At 37.5% G+C, this 23,545-nt stretch overlaps 4 protein-coding genes across 4 annotated transcripts; 2 read left to right on the top strand and 2 right to left on the bottom strand.

The window, feature by feature from the left end:
* Positions 1-9,653: 9,653 nt before the first annotated feature.
* Positions 9,654-13,962, top strand: Cbr-lron-4 (the record flags this gene model as incomplete). The annotated part of the gene is made up of 10 exons (XM_002629926.1): positions 9,654-9,885; positions 9,972-10,040; positions 10,100-10,342; positions 10,384-10,561; positions 11,361-11,481; positions 11,687-12,292; positions 12,341-12,466; positions 12,808-12,922; positions 13,788-13,876; positions 13,924-13,962. Coding segments are annotated over 10 exons (1,818 nt in total), but the record flags the coding sequence as incomplete, so codon positions are not given.
* Positions 13,963-14,005: 43 nt separating this feature from the next.
* Positions 14,006-14,876, bottom strand: CBG13335 (the record flags this gene model as incomplete). The annotated part of the gene is made up of 3 exons (XM_002629927.1): positions 14,006-14,175; positions 14,659-14,748; positions 14,798-14,876. The coding sequence occupies 3 exons, from the start codon at positions 14,874-14,876 to the stop codon at positions 14,006-14,008; spliced, it is 339 nt and encodes a 112-aa protein (XP_002629973.1).
* A 605-nt stretch (positions 14,877-15,481) lies between these two features.
* Positions 15,482-17,924, top strand: CBG13336 (the record flags this gene model as incomplete). Its single annotated transcript, XM_045241883.1, has 5 exons — positions 15,482-15,715; positions 16,354-16,493; positions 16,542-16,685; positions 16,729-16,890; positions 17,612-17,924. 5 exons carry the CDS (start codon positions 15,482-15,484, stop codon positions 17,922-17,924), a joined length of 993 nt encoding a protein of 330 aa, XP_045095177.1.
* Positions 17,925-19,088: 1,164 nt separating this feature from the next.
* On the bottom strand, positions 19,089-21,388 carry CBG13337 (the record flags this gene model as incomplete). The annotated part of the gene is made up of 4 exons (XM_045241882.1): positions 19,089-19,141; positions 19,188-19,394; positions 20,538-20,739; positions 21,239-21,388. 4 exons carry the CDS (start codon positions 21,386-21,388, stop codon positions 19,089-19,091), a joined length of 612 nt encoding a protein of 203 aa, XP_045095176.1.
* Positions 21,389-23,545: the final 2,157 nt, after the last annotated feature.

Below are 23,545 nucleotides of genomic sequence, written 5' to 3'. Positions count from 1 at the left end.
TGATTCTCGCCCTGTGGTGGAATTAGATCCTATAGATCCTATATCCTAGATCCTATAGATCCTAGATCCTATAGATCCTAGATCCTAGATCTTTAGATCCTAGATCCTATAGATCCTAGATCCTATAGATCCTGGATCTACAGTATCTCTCAAGCCAAAAAAGAGACTATTACCATTCCCCGACTTCTCAAAAGACATATTCCTCCGATTCTGATCGTGTGCCCATTGATTCCGATGATGCTGAGATGGCAGAAAATTTTCCGCAAGCGCTCCAGATGGCTTCCTCGATGCCGGTTTTGATCCAGGTCGGGACCCAGAAACGGATCCAGAAGCCGTCGTCCCCGTGGCGCCTCGGTCATCCTCAACATCTATTGATATTTGAGGCGTTTTCAGCGGCACCGCATCCGATTCCATGCTTCCATTTGGGCTGGTGTATGTGCGTCGTATATCTCTGATCTATTCTCGGCGGGGGGAATCTGAAAACAACAAATCACTAGACAACGAATCGAAGAATAATGAGAGGAAGGTGGAGGTGGAAGACTAATTGCCATTTGATTGGCTGGGAGAGGTGGGGGGATCCTTTTCATGCTCTTGTGGATGAAGGGGGGACCCTCCTCATCATCTCACACATCAGAGAAATTGTGATTAATAGCTTCCGAGTGCATTGTGTGTGTGTGTGTGTGATAAGAGATAAGAGAGAAAAAAGAAAAGGTGAAAAGGGGAAAATATGCTTAGTGCGTTCGAGGGGTTTTTTGAGGTCCGGGGGGATTTTGGAGAATAAGGAAGTTAGAAAAAGCTTCGTTACAGTATACTTCTTGTACAGTACTATAAAAAGTGTACGGTATTTGCTCTAATAGAAGTGCACTCGCTGTCTACTTTGAGCTTGATTATCTCGATTCCTGTGGAAGATATCAAAAATTTGTCAACTGATAAATTGTTAATCATAATGTCACTAATCTTTTATCGGTTGACAACTTTCTGATATCTTTCACCGGAATCGAGATAATTGAGCTCAAAGTTGACGGTTTGGGTGGACTTCTGTTCAAGGAAATATGGTGGCTAGAACCTTTACAAATCGAAAAAAAGTCAAGAGCCTTCAATTTCTGGAAACTGACCTACAGTAATCTCTACAGGTTTCTTTTCCCTTTAGAGAAACAAAAACTTCATATTTTTTAGTTTTTGATTTTCCAGAAAATCCCTAATTACTGTAAAATCACAGACTGACCTAATTTATTTATGCTGTAATAGAAGCTCACCCACACAATAACTTTTTAACACAATTATCTCGGTTCCTTTGAAAATTATCGAAAATTTGTCAACTGATAAAATGTTGCTGATATTATGATAAACATTTTATCAGTTAAAAAAGTTTAGATATCTTCTGAAGGAACCAAGATAATTGAGCTTAAAGTTGAAGATTTAGGGTCATTGAAAGAGCTCATTCGATTTAAAAAAAAAATCAATGTTTCCTTTGAAAAATATTTATCAGAAGTCTATCCAAAGAAACATTCATTGAGAAATTCTCTATCTCTTCTTAATTGGTTTTCATTTTTGATCAATTAATTTCTGTCTGGGGGCAAGAAGCTCGATCATCAGAGAACACATATCGGGAGCAAGAAATCAGATGATGACCACTAGGTGTTTCTCTGGTTGAGTGGGTTATCTCTTAAAATATTGGAATGGCAGTTTTAGAAATACCGTATTTCCTCTAACAGAAGCGCCCCGGAATAGTCAATTTCGAGTTCTTAATTATCTTGGTTCCTATGAAAGATATTGAAAATCTGTCCACTGATAAAATGCTTCTGATATTATGTTAAAGATTTTATCAGTTGACAGATTTTTGATACCTCTGATAGGAACCGAGATAATCGGGCTCAAAAATCTCTCAAAATTCTGCAAAAACTTCGAATTATCGATTCTAAAAAACTGGGAGCCAAGAAAAAAGTCTGCCGAAATTTTTTTTTGAAAACTTTTGTTTAAAAATCCATTTTCATTTCAGTAACTTTCTTAAAGTAGTAAAAGAATTTTGGAATTTTGAAATCTTGGAAGTTCAGAATCTCAAATTCTTCGCAAATTCACAAAACCTTGTAATCCCAAAGACTGGTTATCACAAGGATACTTTTTAAGCCGTCAACTTTGAGCTCAATTATCTCGGTTCCTTTGAAAGATATTGAATAATTTTCAACTGATAAATTATTCATAACAATATTTTCAATATTTTATCAGTTAACAGATTTTTGTTATCTTTCGAAGGAACCGAGATAATTGAGCTAAAGGTTGAAAGTTTTCTGCGACCTCTATCAAAGCAAATACGGTTATTTTAGACTGCAAGATCAAGCTATAAAGCTCCTAGAAAAGTTTATCATAACAATCGTTACAAAATGCGGAAAAAAAAATAGAAAAATTGGCAGGAGAATCATAAGAGTATAGTAATTCATCATATTTTACGTTTCGCTTTGTTGCCTCTTCTCGCCACAGCCGGATCCATCCCATCCGTCTGGAGGCGAGGCGGAGGACACCACCGCGCCACCACGTCCACTCTTTCTTTATCTTTGCACATCAATGTATCTTTTTTCTTTATCTCTTCCTATCAGTGTCTTTCAAAATGTGTGTGTGTATGTTGAATGTGTGAGGAGTAGAGCCCCCGATCACTGGAGGACCCGAAGAAGAAGAAGAAGAAGAAGAAGGCAACAGTTGGGGGGACACACACAGCTGGAGGGTGGTGGTTGATTCGACACCCTCTCAAGCTCGTTGAGCTTCTGATTTCTCTTGCCGATCTCTTCGGTTTCCATTTTGTTTTGTTCTATAGGGAGACATGAGAGGTTGTGTGTTGAGATGACAAAACGACTGACAACTTTCCCTCCCACACCTGGTGTATAGTGACGAAAATAATCATAATAGTTTTGTTTGAGAAGGAATTTGTATTCAGGATTACTGTAATTTTGCTATTTGAGCAATTGCTCAGCTATGCAGAGTCTGACTTGCCGAAGTTTGAAGTTTTAGCCAACATAATTTCAGTATTGAAATACCGTAAAACCTGTAATACTAGGGCACCCTAACTTTTAACTTTGAGTCAATTTATCTCGGCTCCTGTAACAGGTATAAAAAATTTTCAACTGATAACTTGTTTATCATAATATCTGACTCGATTTCGCAGTTGACACTTTTCGAGATAATTGAACTCAAACTTGGGTGCCCTTCTATTACAGTTTTATGGTAGTATTCATCCGAATTTCCGAAATTTCTAGGTTCCAAAATCTCTATTAGAATTTAAAAAGAATTCTTGTTTAAAAACAGACAGAGAGAAACAACACAATTATCAAAATTCCAGAGTCTCAGCGTCGTTGTCAAAGGACCATCAGCTCTCGGAGTGAACGCCCATGATCCTCACACCACGTCCATTGCCAACTCTTTCTTCCCGACGCTCTACGTCGGAGAGTCGTCATTCGGATTGTATGCCATGGAAACGCTGGTCGATCATCAAACCATCACTCTATCACATAAACTTCTGGGACCACCTCTGCTAGAAGGCGCAGCGCCGATAGCATTGACGGTAAGAGAGGGGTTTGGGGTAAAACTTACTTTTCGGTCGGGAAATTTAGCCGACCGACCGACCGCTGTCCGCCAGGCGAGTGTTTGCATTTGCGCGTCAGCAATCGCAGAGTGTTTGCGGATGCAGCATTTTGTGATTCGCGGAAAAATTCTGCGTACGCAAACACTCTGGGCGCAAATTCGCGAATTTGGTCGGCGGACGGTTGAATTGTCTGACCAAATGAACGCGTCAGTTTGGGATAGATTACTGTATTGCAAACTAGAAAAATGAGAAATTTTCAGAACGCGGAACGCGAGGAATACCTGCCACCACCACGACAGCTTCTCCTCGAACGCCCACTTTCGATTACTTGGAAGACTGCAGAAGGAGAATATTTAATATTAGGTTAGTCTTAGACTCTCAATTAATCTTCTGATTATTTCTCTCTCTCTCTCTCTCTCTCTCTCTCTCTCTCTCTCCAGATCTTTTTGCCCTCATCATTTCTCTGGCTGCAAATTTTCGCACTCATAACAACGAAGAAGCAAAAAAGAAGAGAAGGAATTTCTCTCCTTTGTTCCACCTCCACCTTTTTTGCTGGCGGCTCCTGTGTTGAATTTTTTCTCTTTCTCATCTTTTCTTTTTGATTTGAGAACGAGTGTTTCAAGAGGCGATCGATCGAGTTTGATGAGTTTGAGAGGGCGAGAGTGGACACGATGACGGATGACGGAAGAAGAACTGGAAAGGAAGAGAAGAAGATATTTGAAACAAAAAAATGAACCTTGAACTTGAAAATCTCAAAACGGAAATTGGTAGATTTAGCTATCAAAGAAACTGAAAAAAATTCCAGATTTCCAAAAATTTCGAAAATATTGAAATCTAGCTTTATTGTAGTCCAAAAACCAGTTTCCTAGCTCGTCTGGGAGGCGAGATATCGCCATTTGAAATTTTGCAGGCTAGAGACGCAGAGTGTCTCGTCGTCTGCGTCTCTAGCCTCCTGAAACTTCAAATGAGTATATCTCGGCTCCTCAGAAAGCTAGAAAATTGAAATTTAGACACAACCGCGTAGAATGTTATGAGGAACAAAATGATAGTAAATTTGAAGACTAGAGACGCCAGGCGACGAGACCGACTGCGTCTCTAACCTCACCAACTTCAAATGGTATTGTCTAATTACTGTATCTCGTCTCCTAGAAGGGCTTTAAACTTGGTCGTGGCCTAGGAAACTCCAGGTCATAAAAGATTTTCCTCCGGTTTCGCGAAAGTTTTGGTTTTCTTTTTCTTAAAAAAAAAGCCAAAATGCAGACACTCCAACTACAAAAAGTTTTTGAGAAGTCGGTTTTCAATAGAATCTAGAAAATAGAGATCACAAGCTCCATTTCTATCTAAAAATCATTTTTCTACCTTCTCTAGAACTCAAGATACAGTCATTTGAAGTTTTGCAGGCTAGAGACGCGGTGTGTATCGTTGTCTGCGTCTCTAGCCTCCTGAAACTTCAAATGAGCATATCTCGGCTCCTAAGAAAGCTAGAAAACTAATTTTTGGATCAAAATAGAAATTTAGAAAGTATAGATTCCAAAATTCCCAGAACCTTCATTTCAGGATACCACGATCGTCCATCGATGGCAATGGCAATGATCATCTCCTCCCGATTCCCATTCCACAACGTACACCACAACGCCATCGAGTCTCCAGATCCTCCACCACTGATCACTGGACCCGTTGAACCACTGAAGCACGAGGACACCTCCATCATTGTCCTTCTTTTTGACAAATACCCGATTCCAGTGTATTCCTTGATTGTCACTTTGGTAGTGCTGCTACTTACAGTAATCTGGCAGTGTGGACGTCAATGGGATCGGAATCGAATTGATCCACCGTCGAGAATGGAGTCATTTGAGATTGTTAAAAGTCCGGGAGAGTCGAAAGGTCTGCAGACATCGAAGCAGTCGAATCGAGGAAGTTTTGGGTGGATGGCAAGGAAGATCGAGGTAAGGGATCCTACCAGATCGATCTTCAAAACCTAAGAGATCCTTCTGATCCCAGATTTCTGTAGCACAAGAAAATCTCAAAAAGTTTCAGATCCCCGATGGATGGATGGCAGTTGGCTCGAAATTGATGTACAGTCCATCTGACATTCTTGGCACCGGATGCGAGGGAACCGTTGTCTATCGTGGAACTTTCGATGGTCGCGAAGTCGCCGTGAAGCGCGTCGTCTCGGAATTTGTGAAATTCGCCCACCGAGAAGCCGACCTACTACGAGAATCCGACCACCATCCCCACGTCATCAGATACTTCTGCATGGAGTCTGACAGCCAGTTTCGGTACTTGGCTCTGGAACTTTGTATCTGTTCTCTCAATGATTATGTGGAGAGGAAAGAGGTACAAGAAGGCGTTTCCTTATCGACTACTGATATTCTAAGACAAGCAACAGATGGATTGGCTCATTTACATGCTTCGAAGATTGTTCATCGAGATATGAAACCGCAAAATGTGCTGATTACGATGGCAAGTCAGCGAGGAGAGATGCGAGCTGTCATCTCGGATTTTGGTCTCTGCAAACGTGTCCAACCGGGAAAGAACTCGATATCCAGAGGAATTGCATCCGGATTAGCTGGAACTGATGGATGGATTGCTCCAGAAGTCCTTATTTCTGCCAGCACCTCTTATCCAGTTGATATCTTTTCTCTTGGATGTATCTTCTACTATGTACTGACTTCTGGAACTCATCCATTCGGAAAGTCCCTTCACAGACAAGCCAATATTGTGAATGGAGAGTTTACGTTGAATAAACTGGCTGATCATGATGACTGGTCGTTGGCTGAGGATTTGATTACATCAATGCTCCACGTGGATCCACTTTCCCGTCTCACTGCAGAAGCGGTTCTGAATCACCCGTTCTTTTGGTCGGCTGAAAAGCGATTAGCCTATTTTTCGGATGTTTCTGATAGGGTAGAAAAGGAAGAGGATAATAGTCCGGTGGTGCGACGGCTGGAGACAGATGCCAGGACGGTGGTTTGTGGAGGATGGAGAGAAAAGATTTGCGATGCGTTGAAGGAAGATCTTCGGAAGTTCAGGACTTATAAATCGTTCTCGGTTCGAGATTTGTTGCGTGCGATGCGGAATAAGAAGCATCATTATCGAGAGTTGCCGGAAGACGTTCGACAGTCGTTGGGAGATATTCCCGATCAGTTTTTGCATTATTTTACGTCGAGGTTTCCCAGGGTAAGACAATTATTTTTTAGAAATTCGGAAATTCCAGAAATTCAGGATTTTAGAAACCCAGAAATTCAGAATTTAAACAAATTCCAGAATCCTATAAATCCTGAATTTTAGAATTTTAGCAATTCAGAAATTCCGAAAATTCGGAATTTTAGAAATTCCAGAAATTCGGATTCAGAATTTTTGAAAATTCGAAAATTTCATAATTCCAGAAAAGAGGAAGTTCAGAAATTCCAGAAATTCGGAATTTTAGAAATTCAAATTGTCTGAAATTCAGACATTCAGAACTTCTGAAGTTTGGAAAATTGGAAAATCAGAAATTCGAAAATTCCAGAAACACGGAAATTCAAAAATTCGAAATACCAGAAATTCGCAAATTCAGACGTTTAGAACATCAGAAAACCAGAAGTTCAGATGTTCAGAAATTCAGAAATTTAGAATATCGCAAATTCAGAATTTCGACAAATTCAAAAATTCTAGGAATCACGAATTTTAGAATTTCAACAATTCAGAAGTTCCAGAAACTAGAAAACTTGAGACACCGATATTTTAGAAACCCAGAAAATCAGAATTTTAGAAAATCAGAAGTTCAAAAATTCTGAAATTCAATCTGAAATTCAGAAAAATAATTCAATATTTCAGTTAATTCTCCACGTGTACAAAGCGACAGAATATTGCTCATCGGAGCCGGTGTTCAGAAGATACTATTCAGATGTTGTGAGTTGAGATTTAATCAAAAGCGTTATAGATTTTCTATTCTGGAATTACCGTAAAACCTGTAATAGAACCAACATTTTATCAGTTGACACAATTCTGATATCTCTCATAGGAACTGAGATAAATTAGTTCAAACATGACAGTATGTAGGCCCTTCTATTACAGGTTTTATTATTCCAGGTCCGTGCTCGAATGCTTCCAATCGTCACCGAGGAGGAACGAATTCGCAAAGAAATCAAAGAGCAAATGGCAAATGAAGTGTGGGCTCGTGCTCCGAAAGTCGCCGAACAACGGGTTCCTCTGAAACTGGACGGAAAACGACCGAATAATCACAAAAACACTAAGAACAATAAGCTGAAAAACGAACCAACAGCCAATATCACTATCCCGTCTAGTGAGAGGAGCTGAACTATCTTGTATCTATACACATATATAAAAATACATAATCTATATGGGTCATTTTCAAAATGTTTCATCGTATTCTCTACATTTTCGGTGCATTCTTTTTCTCTATCTGAATTTTGCCACATTTCAGGACACAAAACATCCCTTTACAACCCCTTTAACTGTAATTTTTCGGATCTCTCCACCCGCTTTTTTTTCTAAAACAGTGCCTTTGAGTGAATGTGATTTTATTTTCTGTTCGGTTCCGATACAGGTCCTATTCTTGTCTATATGCGATTTTTTTGTTTTCTTTGCGAGTTGAAAAATAAACTTTTTGTCAATTTTCAATTTTTGGGGCGTATTCCAAAAATACGAAAACGCATGACTTTGGGGGGATTAGGTAGGAGGATGAAGCACAGGAAATTGGAAAATTTTGAGTGGAAAAGAAGAATATCAATTTCCGGAAGGAAGGTTTTTGGGAAAGAATATAGAGTTTGAATTCAGTTGAGGATGATTCTGAAAATCGGATGGTCGCTGGTTTTTATGTGAGTTTTTTGAGAAAAACAATCCGAAAAATCTTTTTTCTTACGGTTACAAACTGTCAACTTTGAGCTCAATTATCTCGGTTCCTATGAGAGAGAACAAAAAACTGTTAACTGGCAAAATGTTTATCATAGTAACACCAACATTTTATCAGTTGACAAAATTTTGATATCTCTTATAGGAACCGAGATAATTGAGCTCAAAGTTAAAACAACATTTCATCTAATGGGAGTCCACTCAAACAGTAAACTTGAAGCACATTTAACTCGGTTCCTTCTAAAGATATCAAATTGTTGTCAACTGATTAATTGTTTATCATAATATCACCAACATTTTATCAGTTGACAAAATTTTGATATCTCTTATAGGAACCGAGATAATTGAGCTCAAAGAGCATATATAGTGTGGGCTTCTGTTTAGAGTGTTTACGGAATGTGTAACTTTGGTGCTCTGAGAAAACAGTTTGAAATTTTGAAAACTTATTTTAGAATTTTCAGAAAAATTTATACAGAAATATAGTTTCTTTTTTCATTTTTTACAAAAAGATCACATTTGTTTTTCTACTGAAAAAAATAAACTGTGTTTTGCTCTAATAGATGCCCACCATATGCTCACTCTTTGAGCTTAATTTTCTCGGTACCTTTAAGATATATTAAAAATGTGTCCACTGATAAAATGTTGATTATAATATCACCAACATTTTGTCAGTTGACAGACTTTTGATATCTCTCATAGGAGCCGAGATATATGAGCTCAAAGTTGACGGTTTGTGTGGGCTGCAAAGCTACCAGGACTCAAGTTTGTACTAGCATAAAATTTGAGTGAAGCGTTGTACTGGGCTGAAATATAGAGAGCAAACAATCGAATTATCGATCAGTAAACTGGCCAATTTTGGATAATTTGATCAACTTTGAGCTGAGTTATCGCTTGTCAAAATTTTTTATCTCTTCACAACGCCGTTCATCTTTAGTCAATCACAACAAAACCTAGATTTGAGAAAACGGTTTGAAAATTTTAGTAACTTTGAATTAAGTGTTAGTTTTTATTTTTACTAATTTTAGTGCTTCCAATATATCTACACAATACGGACACTTTGAGCTCAATTATCTCGATTCCAATGAGAATCATCTAAAGTCTATTAACTGATGAATTGTTTATCATAATATCACTAATATTTCATCAATTGAACACTTTTTGATATCTCTTACAGGAACCGAGGTAATTGAGCTTAAAGTGAACGTATATCCGAGTTTCCAGAATCCCCAATGTCATCTGTTCCTCATCCCAGAAGCCAGTTGTCTTTTGTGATGACATGAATGGAAAATACTCATCTCTGGCTGGAAATCTCAATCTTAATACCTACGAATTTCCGATTATGGCCACTGCCACCGCCAGTTCAACGGCAGCGATATCAGATTTGACACTTCCGAAGTTGATGCATCCGTGTTTGTCGTTGAGCAGTGTCAATAATTATAAAAATCAAGTATTTGGTAAGAGAGGAAGAAAGAAAGAGAGAGAGAGAGAGAGAGAGAGAGAGAGAGAGAGAGAGAGGTTTAGAGATGAAGACATTTTTCAGACATTTTCAACTACGGAGAGTTTGCAACGACGGTTTGTGAGAGACAGTGTGCTCATTTTGTGGATGCTCGTAAGTTTAGAATTAGAATTTTTTGAGATTATCAAAATCCATGAAAAAATCTGCTACAGTCCGTTTTGAATGCGGTGATCGTCGTCCATCCCCAACATGGAATCTTGGCTCGACACTGGGAGAAAAACGAAAAATCAATTGTTCGGATTGGGCGATTCCATTGACTCAGAAAGGAATCGAAGATGGAATCTCTCTGACGTCCGCCTACGCAACATACTCATCTTCCAACGGACAGAACTACACACCACCCTATACTTTGGATGACTTATCAATTGGATACTTAGATGGAATGCATATAAAAGGTACTGTAGAAATTCAATAGAGCACACTTGCATTTTTCCAGGTTTCCACCTAAAACCCGTTGTGGATCCAGCTCTCAAAGATGCGTCCCTGGCTGAAATGGAATCCATGTTGGATATGTTAACCAAGAAACATCCGGAGATCATCCACGTGGCGTTTGGAAATCAGATTGGGTTTTTTGGAGACTTTTATAGGAATCAGTCAAAGTATTATGCTCCGCGGTTTGCTCCAAGTTCAAAGTTTTGGACCACTCTCTCAGATATTCCATCTTTGAAAAGTTTGGCGTTGGCGTTGGTGGAGATTACTGGACAGGAGAGTATTGTGAGTAGTTAGGGACACCTGGATAAACAGACAGACAGAAAAAAGCGTCAATTTCATTATGAACCGATACCGTAAACGGAATGCCACCCAACTTTAAGCTTATGTATCTCGGTTCCTGTGAGAGATATCAAAAAATTGTCAACTAATAAAATGTTTATTATGTTATCACCAAAATTTTGTCAGTTGAAACTTTTTTGATATCTTTCACAGGAACCGAGATAAATAAACTCAAAGTGCACCTCTATCAGGTCAAATAGAGTACAGATAGCTTTGAGCCAGCTCACCTCGGTTCATGTCAAAGATATTAAAAATTGATCAACTAACAAAATATTTATGATTTAATGATGAATATTTTATCAGTTGACCAACATTTGGTATCTTTCACAGGAAACGAGATATATCAGCTCAAAGTTGACGGGTTGAGTGGCATTCTATTAGAATGGGTACTGTAATTGGGGTCAAGTTGGCTGTCTTCACATTAATTTCCCAAAAAATTGTCAACTGCAAAACTAGATTTTATATTATTACTTTGTGTTCTTACAGTAGAATACTTCTCGATGTGATCAAATAATTCCAGGAGCTGTGGGAAGAACCAAAAATTCAATTTTTCCTTTTATTTGTTGACAGGGTCCTGGCGACCTTCGCGGGTCCGGCCATAGCAGAGACTAGTCTAGTCTCTTTTAAAATCGATATTTTTAGATTAATTAAACTAGCGATGATAAAACTCGACGAGTACTACAAAATGATATTATTTGGACTACTGTATCTTGTCTATGAACAAAGTTACAGCCCACAAATCTGTGACAACGTAGCTCAGACGGTTTTTTGCTTATAACTTTGTTCATAGACGAGATACAGTAACCCAAATAGCTTCATTTTGTAGTACTTGAGTTTTTCTATCATACCTAATTTGATTGGTTTAAGAATATGGATTCTTAAAGAAACTTTGACAGGGCCGACGAAGGTCCGCCAGGGGCCCGTTTCACGAGTTTGATTTACTGAAAACTCTTTCCTTTTATTTTTAGCCTTCAACTATGAATCGAAATCTTCAAGCCATCGGTTTCTACAACGTCACAATGAGCTCCATCCCATCCTGGATTCAAACAGACCTTCTCCAATTTTTGGAATTTTCTGCAACGCTGTCGGATAACACAGACATTTCTGGATTGGACAATCTTCCCAGCCTTGAACATTTTCTGTTAACTGAATCTGAATTGACCAAAATCAAGTCGCCATTTCTTGCGAAATCCACAAAATTGCTCTCTTTGACTCTCCAATGCAACGCTATCAATTCAATTGCCTCTGGGGCTTTTGATCATTTAACAGAGCTCAAATATTTGAACTTGGCTGGAAATCAATTGGTCTCTCTTCCAGAAAATCTTCTCATCAATTTAAATAATCTTCTAACTTTGGATCTGAAGGCGTTGGATAACTCCTCGAACACCTATCAAACGTACGATGAGCAAATAATGCAATGTCAGATCAAAATCAAACCAGCTCCGACTCATCCAATTTTGGATTTGATGCCAAAAGTACCGAAACCGGAAAACATAATGGCTTTGGATATTCGAGGACAACCGAACTTTTTGAAGAACAATCAGAAGATGTTGGGAGACTTCAAAAGCTTAGAGGTAGGATTCTCGAAACCTTGGAAACCTAGGAATCCCAGAAAATTTCAGATCCTCAATCTTGGAAATCTTGGCCTCACTTCAATTCAAAATCTCTCCTTGGAAGCGTTGTGCAATTTGAACGATTTGAATCTCGTTGGAAATCCATTGAGTGATAATCAATGGTTGGGTGAAGAAGTTTTTATCAAATTAATTTGCAAAGACTCCGAATTGGAAAACCAACGTCGATGTCTTCGATTCCGAATTCATTGATTGCTTTCATGAGAACCGCTTCGCAGATCATGTACTCGACACCTCTTTCGTTGGCATGGGTGGATTTGTATAAGAATAAAATTGGATGTGATTTTGGTAAGATCATTACTAATAACATTCACCAGATTCTGTATGTGCGTATGCATGTAGCGCACCTTATCACCCATTCAAAGTTAACCGATCAAGCTGAAACCTGGACCGGTAAATCAGAATTGTGTCTTAGTTGATCCCCGAACTTTTGGTTTTTCAAAATTTTGATTTTGAAGTCTTCTGGAGACATTCATTGGTTTCACCACACTAAAGGGTGGTGGGCAGAAAGGGCGATGGTGGAGGGCGACCGGAAGCCAGGAGGTTCAGCCCCGAAGGAGCGTAAACCGACTGGTTAGAAAATATGGGCCGAATTTTTAAGCTATTGTCTATTCAAAATAATTTCGCGGGTGAACGAGTAAAACTGTCTGCGTCTCTACAGCGCCTCTACAGGCTTGGAGAGTCTCTACCCGTTTTTTTTTCACCCGCGCGATTATTTTGAATAGACAATAGTATTTCCGGTTTAATTTAAAATTTCCAACAATTAAATTTCCATATTTAGACAATGTTGGGAAAAAATTTACCGACCGATTAGAGTGGCCTAAATTTCTCAACTCGTTTCTTCTCGGTCACCGTAGTTGATGGTCCAAAAATGACCAAACGTACAAATGGTGGGTTTTCTAGCCCATTTTACCATGGTGGCCTAAAAAACTCAAATTTGGAAAATTAGGCCACCGGGTTAAAATGGCGTAACGCACTAGTTATCAGCCAATTTCTAGGTCATTAAACATGATGGTCTAGAAAACTCAAATTGCTAAAGTTAGGCCTCCATGCAAAAATGGCCTAGAGCACACTAGATGAATATTAGGTTCTCTCTAGGGTATTTTAACATAGTGGCCTAGAAAACTTAAATTTGAAAAGTCAGGCCACCATGGTAAATGGCATAGAAAACGCACTAGATTAATGTTAGGCCATTTCTAGCTCATAACAGGTCATAACATGTGGCCTAGAAAACTCAACTTAGAAAAGTTAGGTCACTATGTTAAAATGACCCAAAAAGCACACCAAGGGAATGTCAGCCCGTTTCTAGGCCGCTTAACATGGTGGTCTAGAAAACCCAGCTTTAGAAAGTTAGGCCGCCATGCTATTTTCGAAAAATCTTGGAAATTACAGTTTCGACTAATTGCAACCAAATTTAAAAAAATGCAATTTTCTCCAGATGCCATCTCCACGGCCACCATGTTCGGCTACAAGATCAAGAATATCAGTTGCCAGGCCTACGTGAAATCCGCAATTGATAAGATTAGAGTGAGCAATTCCCTCTTTTGAACTACAGTAGCCTTAACTATTTTCAGGCAATGGAGCTGCAAAAAATGGAGACCGAGTGCCAATGATTAAATGTCTTCATGTTAATAAAAAAATTCTTGTTAAATGTTTTTATTCATTACTATTGTCAACCACATGATGATTATCAGATCGTCCCACACTGATACGGGTATCAGCTGGGCTGAAAAATTGCGGGAATTTGAAAATTGAGGAGAAGAGATTGGGTAGTTGAGAGAAGATTGATTGCAATTGAGACACAAAGTTGAATGGATCCAAGGGGACTGAAAAGGAATTTTCGAGATTACTATAGTTACCGCAAACACTCTAATAGAAGGGCCTCTGAACTTTGAGCTCAATTATCTCGGTTCTTATGAGAGATATCGAAAAGTTATCAACTGATAAAATGTTTGTAATGTTATGATGAACAATTCATCAGTAGACAGCTTTTTGATATCTTCAACAGGGACCGAGATTAGCTAGCTCAAAGTTAGCTGTACCCAGTTTGATCAGATTCATGTGCACTTTGAGCTCAATTATCTCGGTTCATATAAGAGATATCAAAAATATGTCAACTGATAAAATGTTTATCATGTTTTCAAAAATATTTTATCAGTTGATAACTTTTCCATATCTTCTACAAGTACAGAGATAATTGAGCTCAAACTTTTAAACGACTTCAACTCTGGAAAATTGTTTGGCTCAAATTTTAAAGATAGGGGACGGTATTTTGTATTACTGTAGTCACATTCGTAAAAACAACTAACACTGAAGCATTCCTTCTCTTTGATACTCTCGGAGCACCTGCTTGGATTCTCTTGACATTTTTGAAGTTCTCAAAAATTCTTCAAGCTCTTCTGAAAATCAAAAATTACTTTGAATTTGAGGATTCATTTATCAACTCACCTTCATTTTTAATTACAGTATTCGATGAAGCTAAAACTGCCAAAAGAAAAATTTGAAGAATAATTAGAGATGCTTTCATTTTTGTTCAGTTGATATTTTTCTGAAATTTGCTTCTCCATTTTATAATTTTCAGACTCTATTGTCTCATTTTTATTTATTTGTTTTGTTTTTCAATTGTTTTTCCTCTAACTTTTTTGTTATTTCAGCCTATTATTCATCCCGAAATTCCAACAAAAATCCAACTCGCGAAACAATCAATTCCGCAACCTCCCTCTTCCTCTTCTCGCCCACTACCACCTTTATAACCTCCTTGACAGCATTCTCTCTGTTGCGCCGTCGTAGCCAAGTGGTTAGTGTGCCTGCGTCTCGTTAGCACACTCTCCGGTTCGACCCTCCCGCGGGGCAATGATGTCATACTCAAATCTGTCAGTCCTCAGACGATCCCTGTTGATAATACGGTTTACCGGAGTGCTGAGCAGCCCGTTTTGCAATTTTTAAAAAATAACTTTGGTTTCGAAAGATCAACAGATCTATATCAAACAAAAACGGTTGATATGGATCTGTACTCTTTGAAAGTGAGATTACCGTTGGATTATGGGGGGTTTACCACTGAATGAATCGGGAGGGATTCGGACACCCACTTCATTTTTTTTGGTTTTTTTTGAGTTTCAAATTGTTTCAAAAATGGCGAAATGGTTCATTGTGTCTTGTCTTTTATTATGTGCAATTTCCTATTCATCTTATTACCTATTCACATCGAACTCATGGATCAAAACTGTCAAAACGCATACATACAAAAGATTTTATGAATTGATTCGGGAAAATGCAAAATCGAAATTGGATAAACTGCAAGAAGAAGCGATATTGGCTGGAAAACCATTTATTCCGCCGTTCGTTAATTTTGATCGGGAGTACGCAGTGAGTTTTGAACAGATCTTTGAGTTTTAGCCTTATTTCCAGATTTTGAGATTCTGAGATTCTGAGATTCAAAGGTTATGAGATTCTGAGATTCGGAGTTTCTGAAATTATTAAATTCTCAAATTCGGAAAGTCTGAAATTCTGAAATCCTGAGATTCTGAGATTTTGAGATTTCGAGATTTCGAGATTCTGAGATTCTGATATTCTGATATTCTGAGATTCTGAGATTCGGAGTTTCTGAAATTCTCAAATTCTCAAATACAGAAAGTCTGAAATTCTGAAATCCTGAGATTCTGAGATTTTGAGATTTCGAGATTTCGAGATTCTGAGATTCTGAGATTCTGATATTCTGATATTCTGATATTCTGAGATTCGGAGTTTCTGAAATTCTCAAATTCGGAAAGTCTGAAATTCTGAAATCCTGAGATTCTGAGATTTTGAGATTTCGAGATTCCGATATTCTCGGATTCTCAGATAAAGCGACTGAGTTTCTGGAATTCCTAGAGTTTGACATTCTGAAGATTTCGAGATTTTAAGATTTTGAGATTCTGAGACTTTCACATTCTTGCAATTTAGAAATAGCACTTCATTTCGATTCTTCTTTTTTTACTTTTCAAAACTTTGAAGATCGATTTCAGATTGCTCCAAAATACAATCTCTCAATTTGTCGAATAAAAAAGTCTATGTCCACATTGATGTCAGGTGTGGCTTGTGTTCTTTACGATACTGGGAAGTTTATGAGGAATAATCGAAGTATTTTGGAAGTTTGGAGCCAAAGGTACCAAATTAGAATTTCTTTTTTTTTAGTTTCAAAATATTATTTCAGATTTTGTGCCGATAAAAATGAGTATCGCCGCTTGAGTGAAGTGAAATGGAGAATGGGTGATGCCCATCACACCTATACGAAAATCGCAGTAATTCGAGATCCAATTGCCAGATTCATTTCATTTTTCTCGAATAAGTGTATTTTGTAAGTACGCTCTATTGACAATTTGAAAAAAATAAATTTTCAGCGAAGCTCAAAAGTATCCAGATCGAAAGCAGTGCTATAACTGTCAAGGGAACGTTACATGCTACTTGGAGAAACAGTACATGAGATTTGCGCAGCACTCAAATAACACGTTCTCAAAACTGAGACCGTCTTATGAGGATAAACACGCGGCGCCGTTGTCATGGTGAGAAAATTTTAAAAATTCAAGTTTTTTAAAAAACTTTTGAGGTTCTTAAAATTCCAATTTTCTTATTTGCTATTAAAGAAGCCAAAGTTTTTATCAACAGATAAGCTATCATAATATCACCTATATTTTATCAGTTTACAGTTTTCTCATAGCTCTCATAGGAACCGGGATGATTGAGCTCAAAGTGAACGTGCAGGGTGGGCTTCTATTAAACGAAACGTGGTTTAAGCTTTGAGTTCGATTATCTCGACTTCTGTGAAAGATATCAATTACCTGTCAACTGATAAAATGTTTATCATAATATCACCTATATTTTATCAGTTGACAAATTTTTGATATCTTTCATAGAAAACGAGATAATTGAACTCAAAGTTACCGGTTCCGGCAAGTTTCCATTAGATGAAATGTAGTTTCAACTTTGAGCTCAATTATCTCGGTTCCTATAAATGATATCAAAAATTTGTCAACTGATAAAATGCTTATCATATTATCACCAATAATTTATCAGTTGATGGATTTTTGATATCTCTCATAGGAACAGAGATAATTAAGCTCAAAGAGCACGTATAGGGTGGTCTGCTAGCGTAAACTGTATGTCGAATCTCAATATCCTGTTTTGGGGAAATCGAAAATTTACAAGAAATATTACCTACCAGAAATATTCCCCAGATTTTTCATTCTAACAGTTTTCAGGTTTGTAAAATTCCAAATCTTTCAGGAACTGCGAATTCCACAAACATCTCAACGAGTATAAAATCGTGAAGCTCGTCGTAGATCCCAAGAATCGAAAGAGTGGAATGGACAATTTGATGAGCGTTTTAAAAGAGAGTCATGTTCCGAATGCTACGCTAGAATACATTGAAAAATCAGCGTTGGAAGGAGACACAGGGCATGCGACGTATGATTCAGATGCACATGACGTCGTTCAAAGACAGATTAAAAGCGATCCGAAGATTCGAGAGTGGCTGAGAAGAATTTATTATTTGGATTTTGTGATTTTTGGTTTTGATATGAGTCTCATTGATAGTTGATTCTGGAGAAGTACGGCAGTACCGACCCATAAGATTTATAAAAACATATTTTTCAGTTTATTTTCGGTATTTTTAGGAATCTGAAGCTGGACTGCCAAAGTTCCGACTGTTTGAAAATTCCTAGTTTTTCAGCTATCTGTCGATATCTGAACGGGCAAAATGAGGGTGTCTTTCATATGACAAATAGCTGAAAATCTAGGAATTTTCAAAATACTCCTGAAAATGACCGAAAATCAACTGAAGAATACGGTTTTGGATATCTTATTGACCTGTACTGTGTATTGTTTTGGGAAGTTAAAAAGGCCATAAAAAACTAGATCTATTTAATTTATTAGTGTTTTAATAAAGTTTTCTTTTTTTTTAACCGCTTGTTACTTTTCAAGATTCTTCATGTGTCGGAATTTCCGGAATTTCGAAGATTCGGGAGATGAGAATTCCAGAAGATCGAAGCTTCAAAATCACGAAACTCTAGAGACTTCAAATGTCAAACTCTAGGAATTCCAGAAACTCAGTCGTTTTATCTCAGAATCTCAGAATCTCAGAATCTCAGAATCTCAGAATCTCAGAATCTCAGAACCTCAGAATCTCAGAATCTCAGAATCTCAGAATCTCAGAACCTCAGAATCTCAGAATCTCAGAATCTCAGAATCTCAGAATCTCAGAATTTCAGAATCTCATAATCTCATAATCTCAGAATCTCAGAATATCAAAATCTCAGAATCTCAGAATCTCAGAATCTCAGAATCTCAAAATCTCAGAATCTCAGAATCTCATAATCTCAGAATCTCAGAATCTCAGAATCTCAGAATCTCAGAATCTCAGAATCTCAGAATCTCAGAATCTCAGAATCTCAGAATTTCAGAATCTCAGAATCTCAGAATTTCAGAATTTCAGAATCTCAGAATCTCAGAATCTCAGAATTTCGGAATTCTAGAACCTCTGAAATTTTGAAGCGAATTTTTGGACCACACCTTTACATTCATGCAGAAACTCAAAAATCATATAAGGAAATTTCCTCAAAAACGAAAACATTCGACAGATGAAAAATTGTACATTTCATATGACACATTTTTAGAACATCAAAATTTGAAATTTGTCTATTCTCAAAGAACAAGAAACATAATAAATTAGTAATCTCTGATTCGCATCTTCTCTCTGATGCCGTCACGATCGTCGTCGATTCGGTTCCTCCTTGTCACTTGTCACAAATAATTTGGCTGAAATTTTTGATTTATCGAAAAAATTATTAGTTTTTAGACTCACAAATACACGCATACATTTGCTCAGATTTACTGAAGAGCTGCTTCTCTTGGGCACACGAATAGAAGCTTTTGAAGAACTCGTCTTCTGGCGGCAGATAAACATCGCATTTCAGTTTTCGGGTACAGTAATTACGGCCAGGATAAAGGCATTCGAAGACGCATTCCGCTTGGCGAGCCGCTTTTTTGTTCATGAATTCTCGGGTCTCGTCTGGAAAGGTTACTGTAGGATTCTCAGAACATTTCAAATTTTAAAAAATACGGTGGTCTGTTTTCAATGCGCGCTGCCTCCCGGAATTCGAGGGCGGGCGGAGCTTAGGTTTGCTAGCTAAATCATTAAAGGCGCATTCAAAAAAGCAAGTATTTTAGTAATTATTTTTGGACTGTTATTTCGATCTTATGATGATTTTTATCGATTTTCCATGAGTTTTATTGATTTTTTGCAATATTTCGGATTTGTGTTAAAAATAGTTTCGAAAGCTCCGAAAAATCGAAAAAATTTCCATTGTTTCTGTGCAATTTTTGCAATTTTCAGAATTTTTGTTTAAAGAAATTGTTTGAAATCAATGAAATTCGTCCAAAAATAGAAAAATCCGCTAGAAATTAATTACGAAAATTCATGATCCTTTAAATGAGAAGACCACCCACACCGTTAACTTTGAGCATATATATCTCGGCTCCTGTAAAAGATATCAACAAGTGGTGAACTGATAAAATATTTTTTATATTATGATAAACATTTTGTCAGTTGACCACTTTTTGATATCTGTTAAAGAAAATGAGATAGAAAGGCTCGAATTAAGACCCTTCTAATGCGCCACAGAAGCTGAGCCCGTAGCGCTTACTTTGAGCTAATCTATCTCGGTTTCTGTAATAGATATCAAAAAGTAGTCAACTGATAAAGTATTTTTGATATTATGATAAACATTTTGTCAATTAATTACTTTTTGATAGCGCTGATTGGAACCGAGATATATGAACTCAAAGTCGATGGTTCCAATGGCACTCTATAGGACCGTTTAAAGGTGGGGGACAGGAGATTTTACGGGGGATTTTTGGGGCCAGAGTATGCATTCTACCGTGACGGTGTACAACGCTTAATGTCACTCTGCGCACAGCTGTCGTCCTCGCCTTTATGTATGCAATCGGGCGGCCGCTTTCTCTATTCCCGTGTAGCTCAGTCGGTAGCGGCTCCGCACCCTCAATCATCGCCCCAACAAGTTCAACTCCTCGAGGGGCATATTTAAACGAAATATCGAGAACATTATTTTTTTCATGTCCCCCCCCCCCCTTTAAAGTGGTTTTATTCAAAAATAAATTGATTCTCTTTCAAATTCTAGAATTCTAAACTAACCAAAATCTCCAATATTCTCTTCAACTGTGGATATCATAATATCCCGAAATTCTTCCATACTTCTTTCACCGAGAACATTCATTTTTTGAGATGTACATCCTCTGAATCCATACATTGCCGAATAGGAGCACTGCTTGATTTTATTAAAGTCCGGGATGAACTGTCGCATACATGAAACAAAACTGCATGTGGGGAAGATTTTCTGGAAAGTTTTAAGGTATTAGAAAATTAAGTTTTAGAAATTTTGGAGACATTTTCAGTTACTAGTCGAATAAAGAACACTTTGGGCACGGATATTCTTGTGAAAGATATCAAAAATTGATATCTTTCAAAAGAATTGTGGTAATTGAGCTTAAAGCCTTAACACTCTTATAGAACGTAACTCCTAACTGTTGACTCTCAGCCATTTTATCTCGGTTTCTATGAAAGATATCAAAAATTAGTCAACTGATGAAATGTTTACCATACTTTCAACAATATTTTGTCAGTTAACCACTTTTTGATATCTTCTACAGGAAATGAGATATCTGAGCTCAAAGTTGAAAGTTAGAGATGGCAATCTATTAGAGTGTTTACGGTAGTTGGACCGCTTCTATTAAACGACCAGGATTGCTAGGAAGAAAAAAGGGATCAGGAAACACAAAATCAATCCAAAGAAATATTTTCAAAAATATAGTTTAAGAGTGTCTAGTATACCGTACCTCACATTTCGAAAAGCATTTATCCACGGGTTCACTTCCGACACCTTTTTTCATCAGGCATTTCTCGTAAGGTTTACACAGACATTGTTTGATAGCCTCGCTTTCAACAAATACGACAAGAAACCCAAAGGAAAAAATTAGCAACCTCATCTTTGAAGAGACAGGGGGTTTTCCACTAATTCGTGTTCTCCTTTTATGGATGTCTGCCTACAAAGTTCAACACGAGGCGGGGACGACACACACCCATAACAAAAAACAGGTCGTCAATCACTCAAAAGTTGAAAATGTGGAAGCGCCTCCTCCGAGTGACCAATCTTTGTTATGGTATTCACACGGTAATTTAGCACTCCGTTACAGTCTTGCGTGGTTAATGACAGCTGATTGGCAATGGATGGAGACACAAACAGCCAGTACTCACGCTGGTGGGGGTCGAACTGCCGACCTCGTAGTTAGCGGTCGGCAGTGTTAGCCAGTAGGCCACGGGTTCAACAATTGCTGAGGTGGTAGAGGTGTGTACATATTACAAGCGGAGAGTGCGAGAGGGAAGAGAGGGAGAGGGAGCGCGTTGGAGGGGAAAATATTTTAGGACTTTTTATTTTTGACCAGCAAGCTGGTGCGCCTTCGGCGCGATTCAATCTATTTTTTTTTCAAATGTTCGTCGCTTCGTTTCTCACTTTTTCTAAATAAAAGGGACACGTAAATATATATGTATTTTTCAATTTTTTCAAAAGTCCACAGACGGACACGAGGACTGGCAGACGCCTCTAGCGTTTTATTAATAAGGAAGATTTTCAGAACAAAAAAAGGTCCAAAGACACATGATTCTTTCAGACGTTCATAGCGAAAAATAGCCCTGAAAATTGTTTTTTCTAGGTTGATGATAAAAGTACTGGGTCCACGTGATTGTTCCCTAGGAAAACAATTACCTTTATAATTTGTCTTCAAAATAAATCCACTTTCACGGTTGAGTTGGTTCTGAAGATTAATCTAAAATTAATGGTAATTGGTCATACCGTATAATTTCGTTGAATGTGACCTCAAAAGTTACCATAAACTCTCTAATAGAAGGCAATCCTTTACGTCGACTTTGAGCTCTATTATCTCAGTTTCTAAATGAGATAGCAAAAATTTGTTTTCTGGTAAAATGGTGGTGATATTATGATATACATTTTGTCAGTTGACAACTTTTTGATATCTTTTATAGTAAGCGAGATAATTGAGCTCAAAGAGTAAACACTCTCATGGAACGCAATCCCAAACGTCTAACTTTAAGTTTATTTATCTCGATTACTATAAGAGGTATAAAAACGTTGTTAACTGATAAAATATTTTTAAAACTGTATTGTTTACCCAAAGAAAACAGTGCTGACACTTTCAGCAGGATCTCAAAAAAAAATACAAAGATCATTTCTTGTTGTGTTCCACATGTTATTTTGATTCCCCGTTTCATTTCCTTCCTTATTCTTCCAGCCCAGTCATTTTTTTAGATTTATTTTTTTTCTCATATCAGCTGAAAGATTTCTGATGCCAAATGTACGAAAATAAATGTGACAATAATTTTAGTTCCCTGTCTACTGATCCATAATCATTTTCCTCAAATTTTGTAATAGATCAAAAATTCAGTGAGGTTAAAGTTTTCCGATCAGCAACATGTACATAAAATCACACATTTTTATGAGTTTCTTTTCAAAATTTCACTACTCCTTATCACCAGTCGACTTTGGAACCATTTCAAGAAAACTAGCAATTTTAGATTTCTTAGAATTTTTGTTCATAGTTCATTTTAGTGTAAACAACTTGTTTATGTATGGGTGTGTACTGGATGGACATCTGACCAAGGAGTACTGTACTCCGTTGTTGAATTATAAAGGATGAACTGAAAATGTACCGGAGAGGACAGTCTGAAAATAGAGTGTGTGAAAAGGATTAGATTGATTTCTCAACATCCTGGGATATGAGAATTTCAGAATTTTTTTTATTTTGAAAACTGTGAAATTCAAAGGATGAATCATGAAAGATGCCGCTTAATGGCATATCGCTGAACTACCGTAAGACCTGTATTAGAAGAACAGCTCCACTTTTAACTTTGAGTTTATTTATCTCGTTTTCTGTGAAAGATATGAAAAAATTGGCAACTAATAAAATTTTGATCATAATATCACAAACATTTTATTAGTTGACATATTTTTGATATCTCTTTTAGAACTCGAGATAAATGCGCTCAATGTTCGGTAACTTTTATCCTCAATAGACGGAATGAGCTTCGGAATGGAAAAAAATCATTTATTCATTCAAGTTTCTACAGTT

The sequence above is a fragment of the Caenorhabditis briggsae genome, assembly GCF_000004555.2.
Source record: "Caenorhabditis briggsae complete genome, chrII, whole genome shotgun sequence".
In the NCBI taxonomy this organism is placed as follows: Eukaryota; Metazoa; Nematoda; class Chromadorea; order Rhabditida; family Rhabditidae; genus Caenorhabditis; species Caenorhabditis briggsae.
The sequence above is the reverse complement of the archived record's forward strand: the minus strand, read 5'-3'. Positions and strand labels throughout refer to the sequence as shown.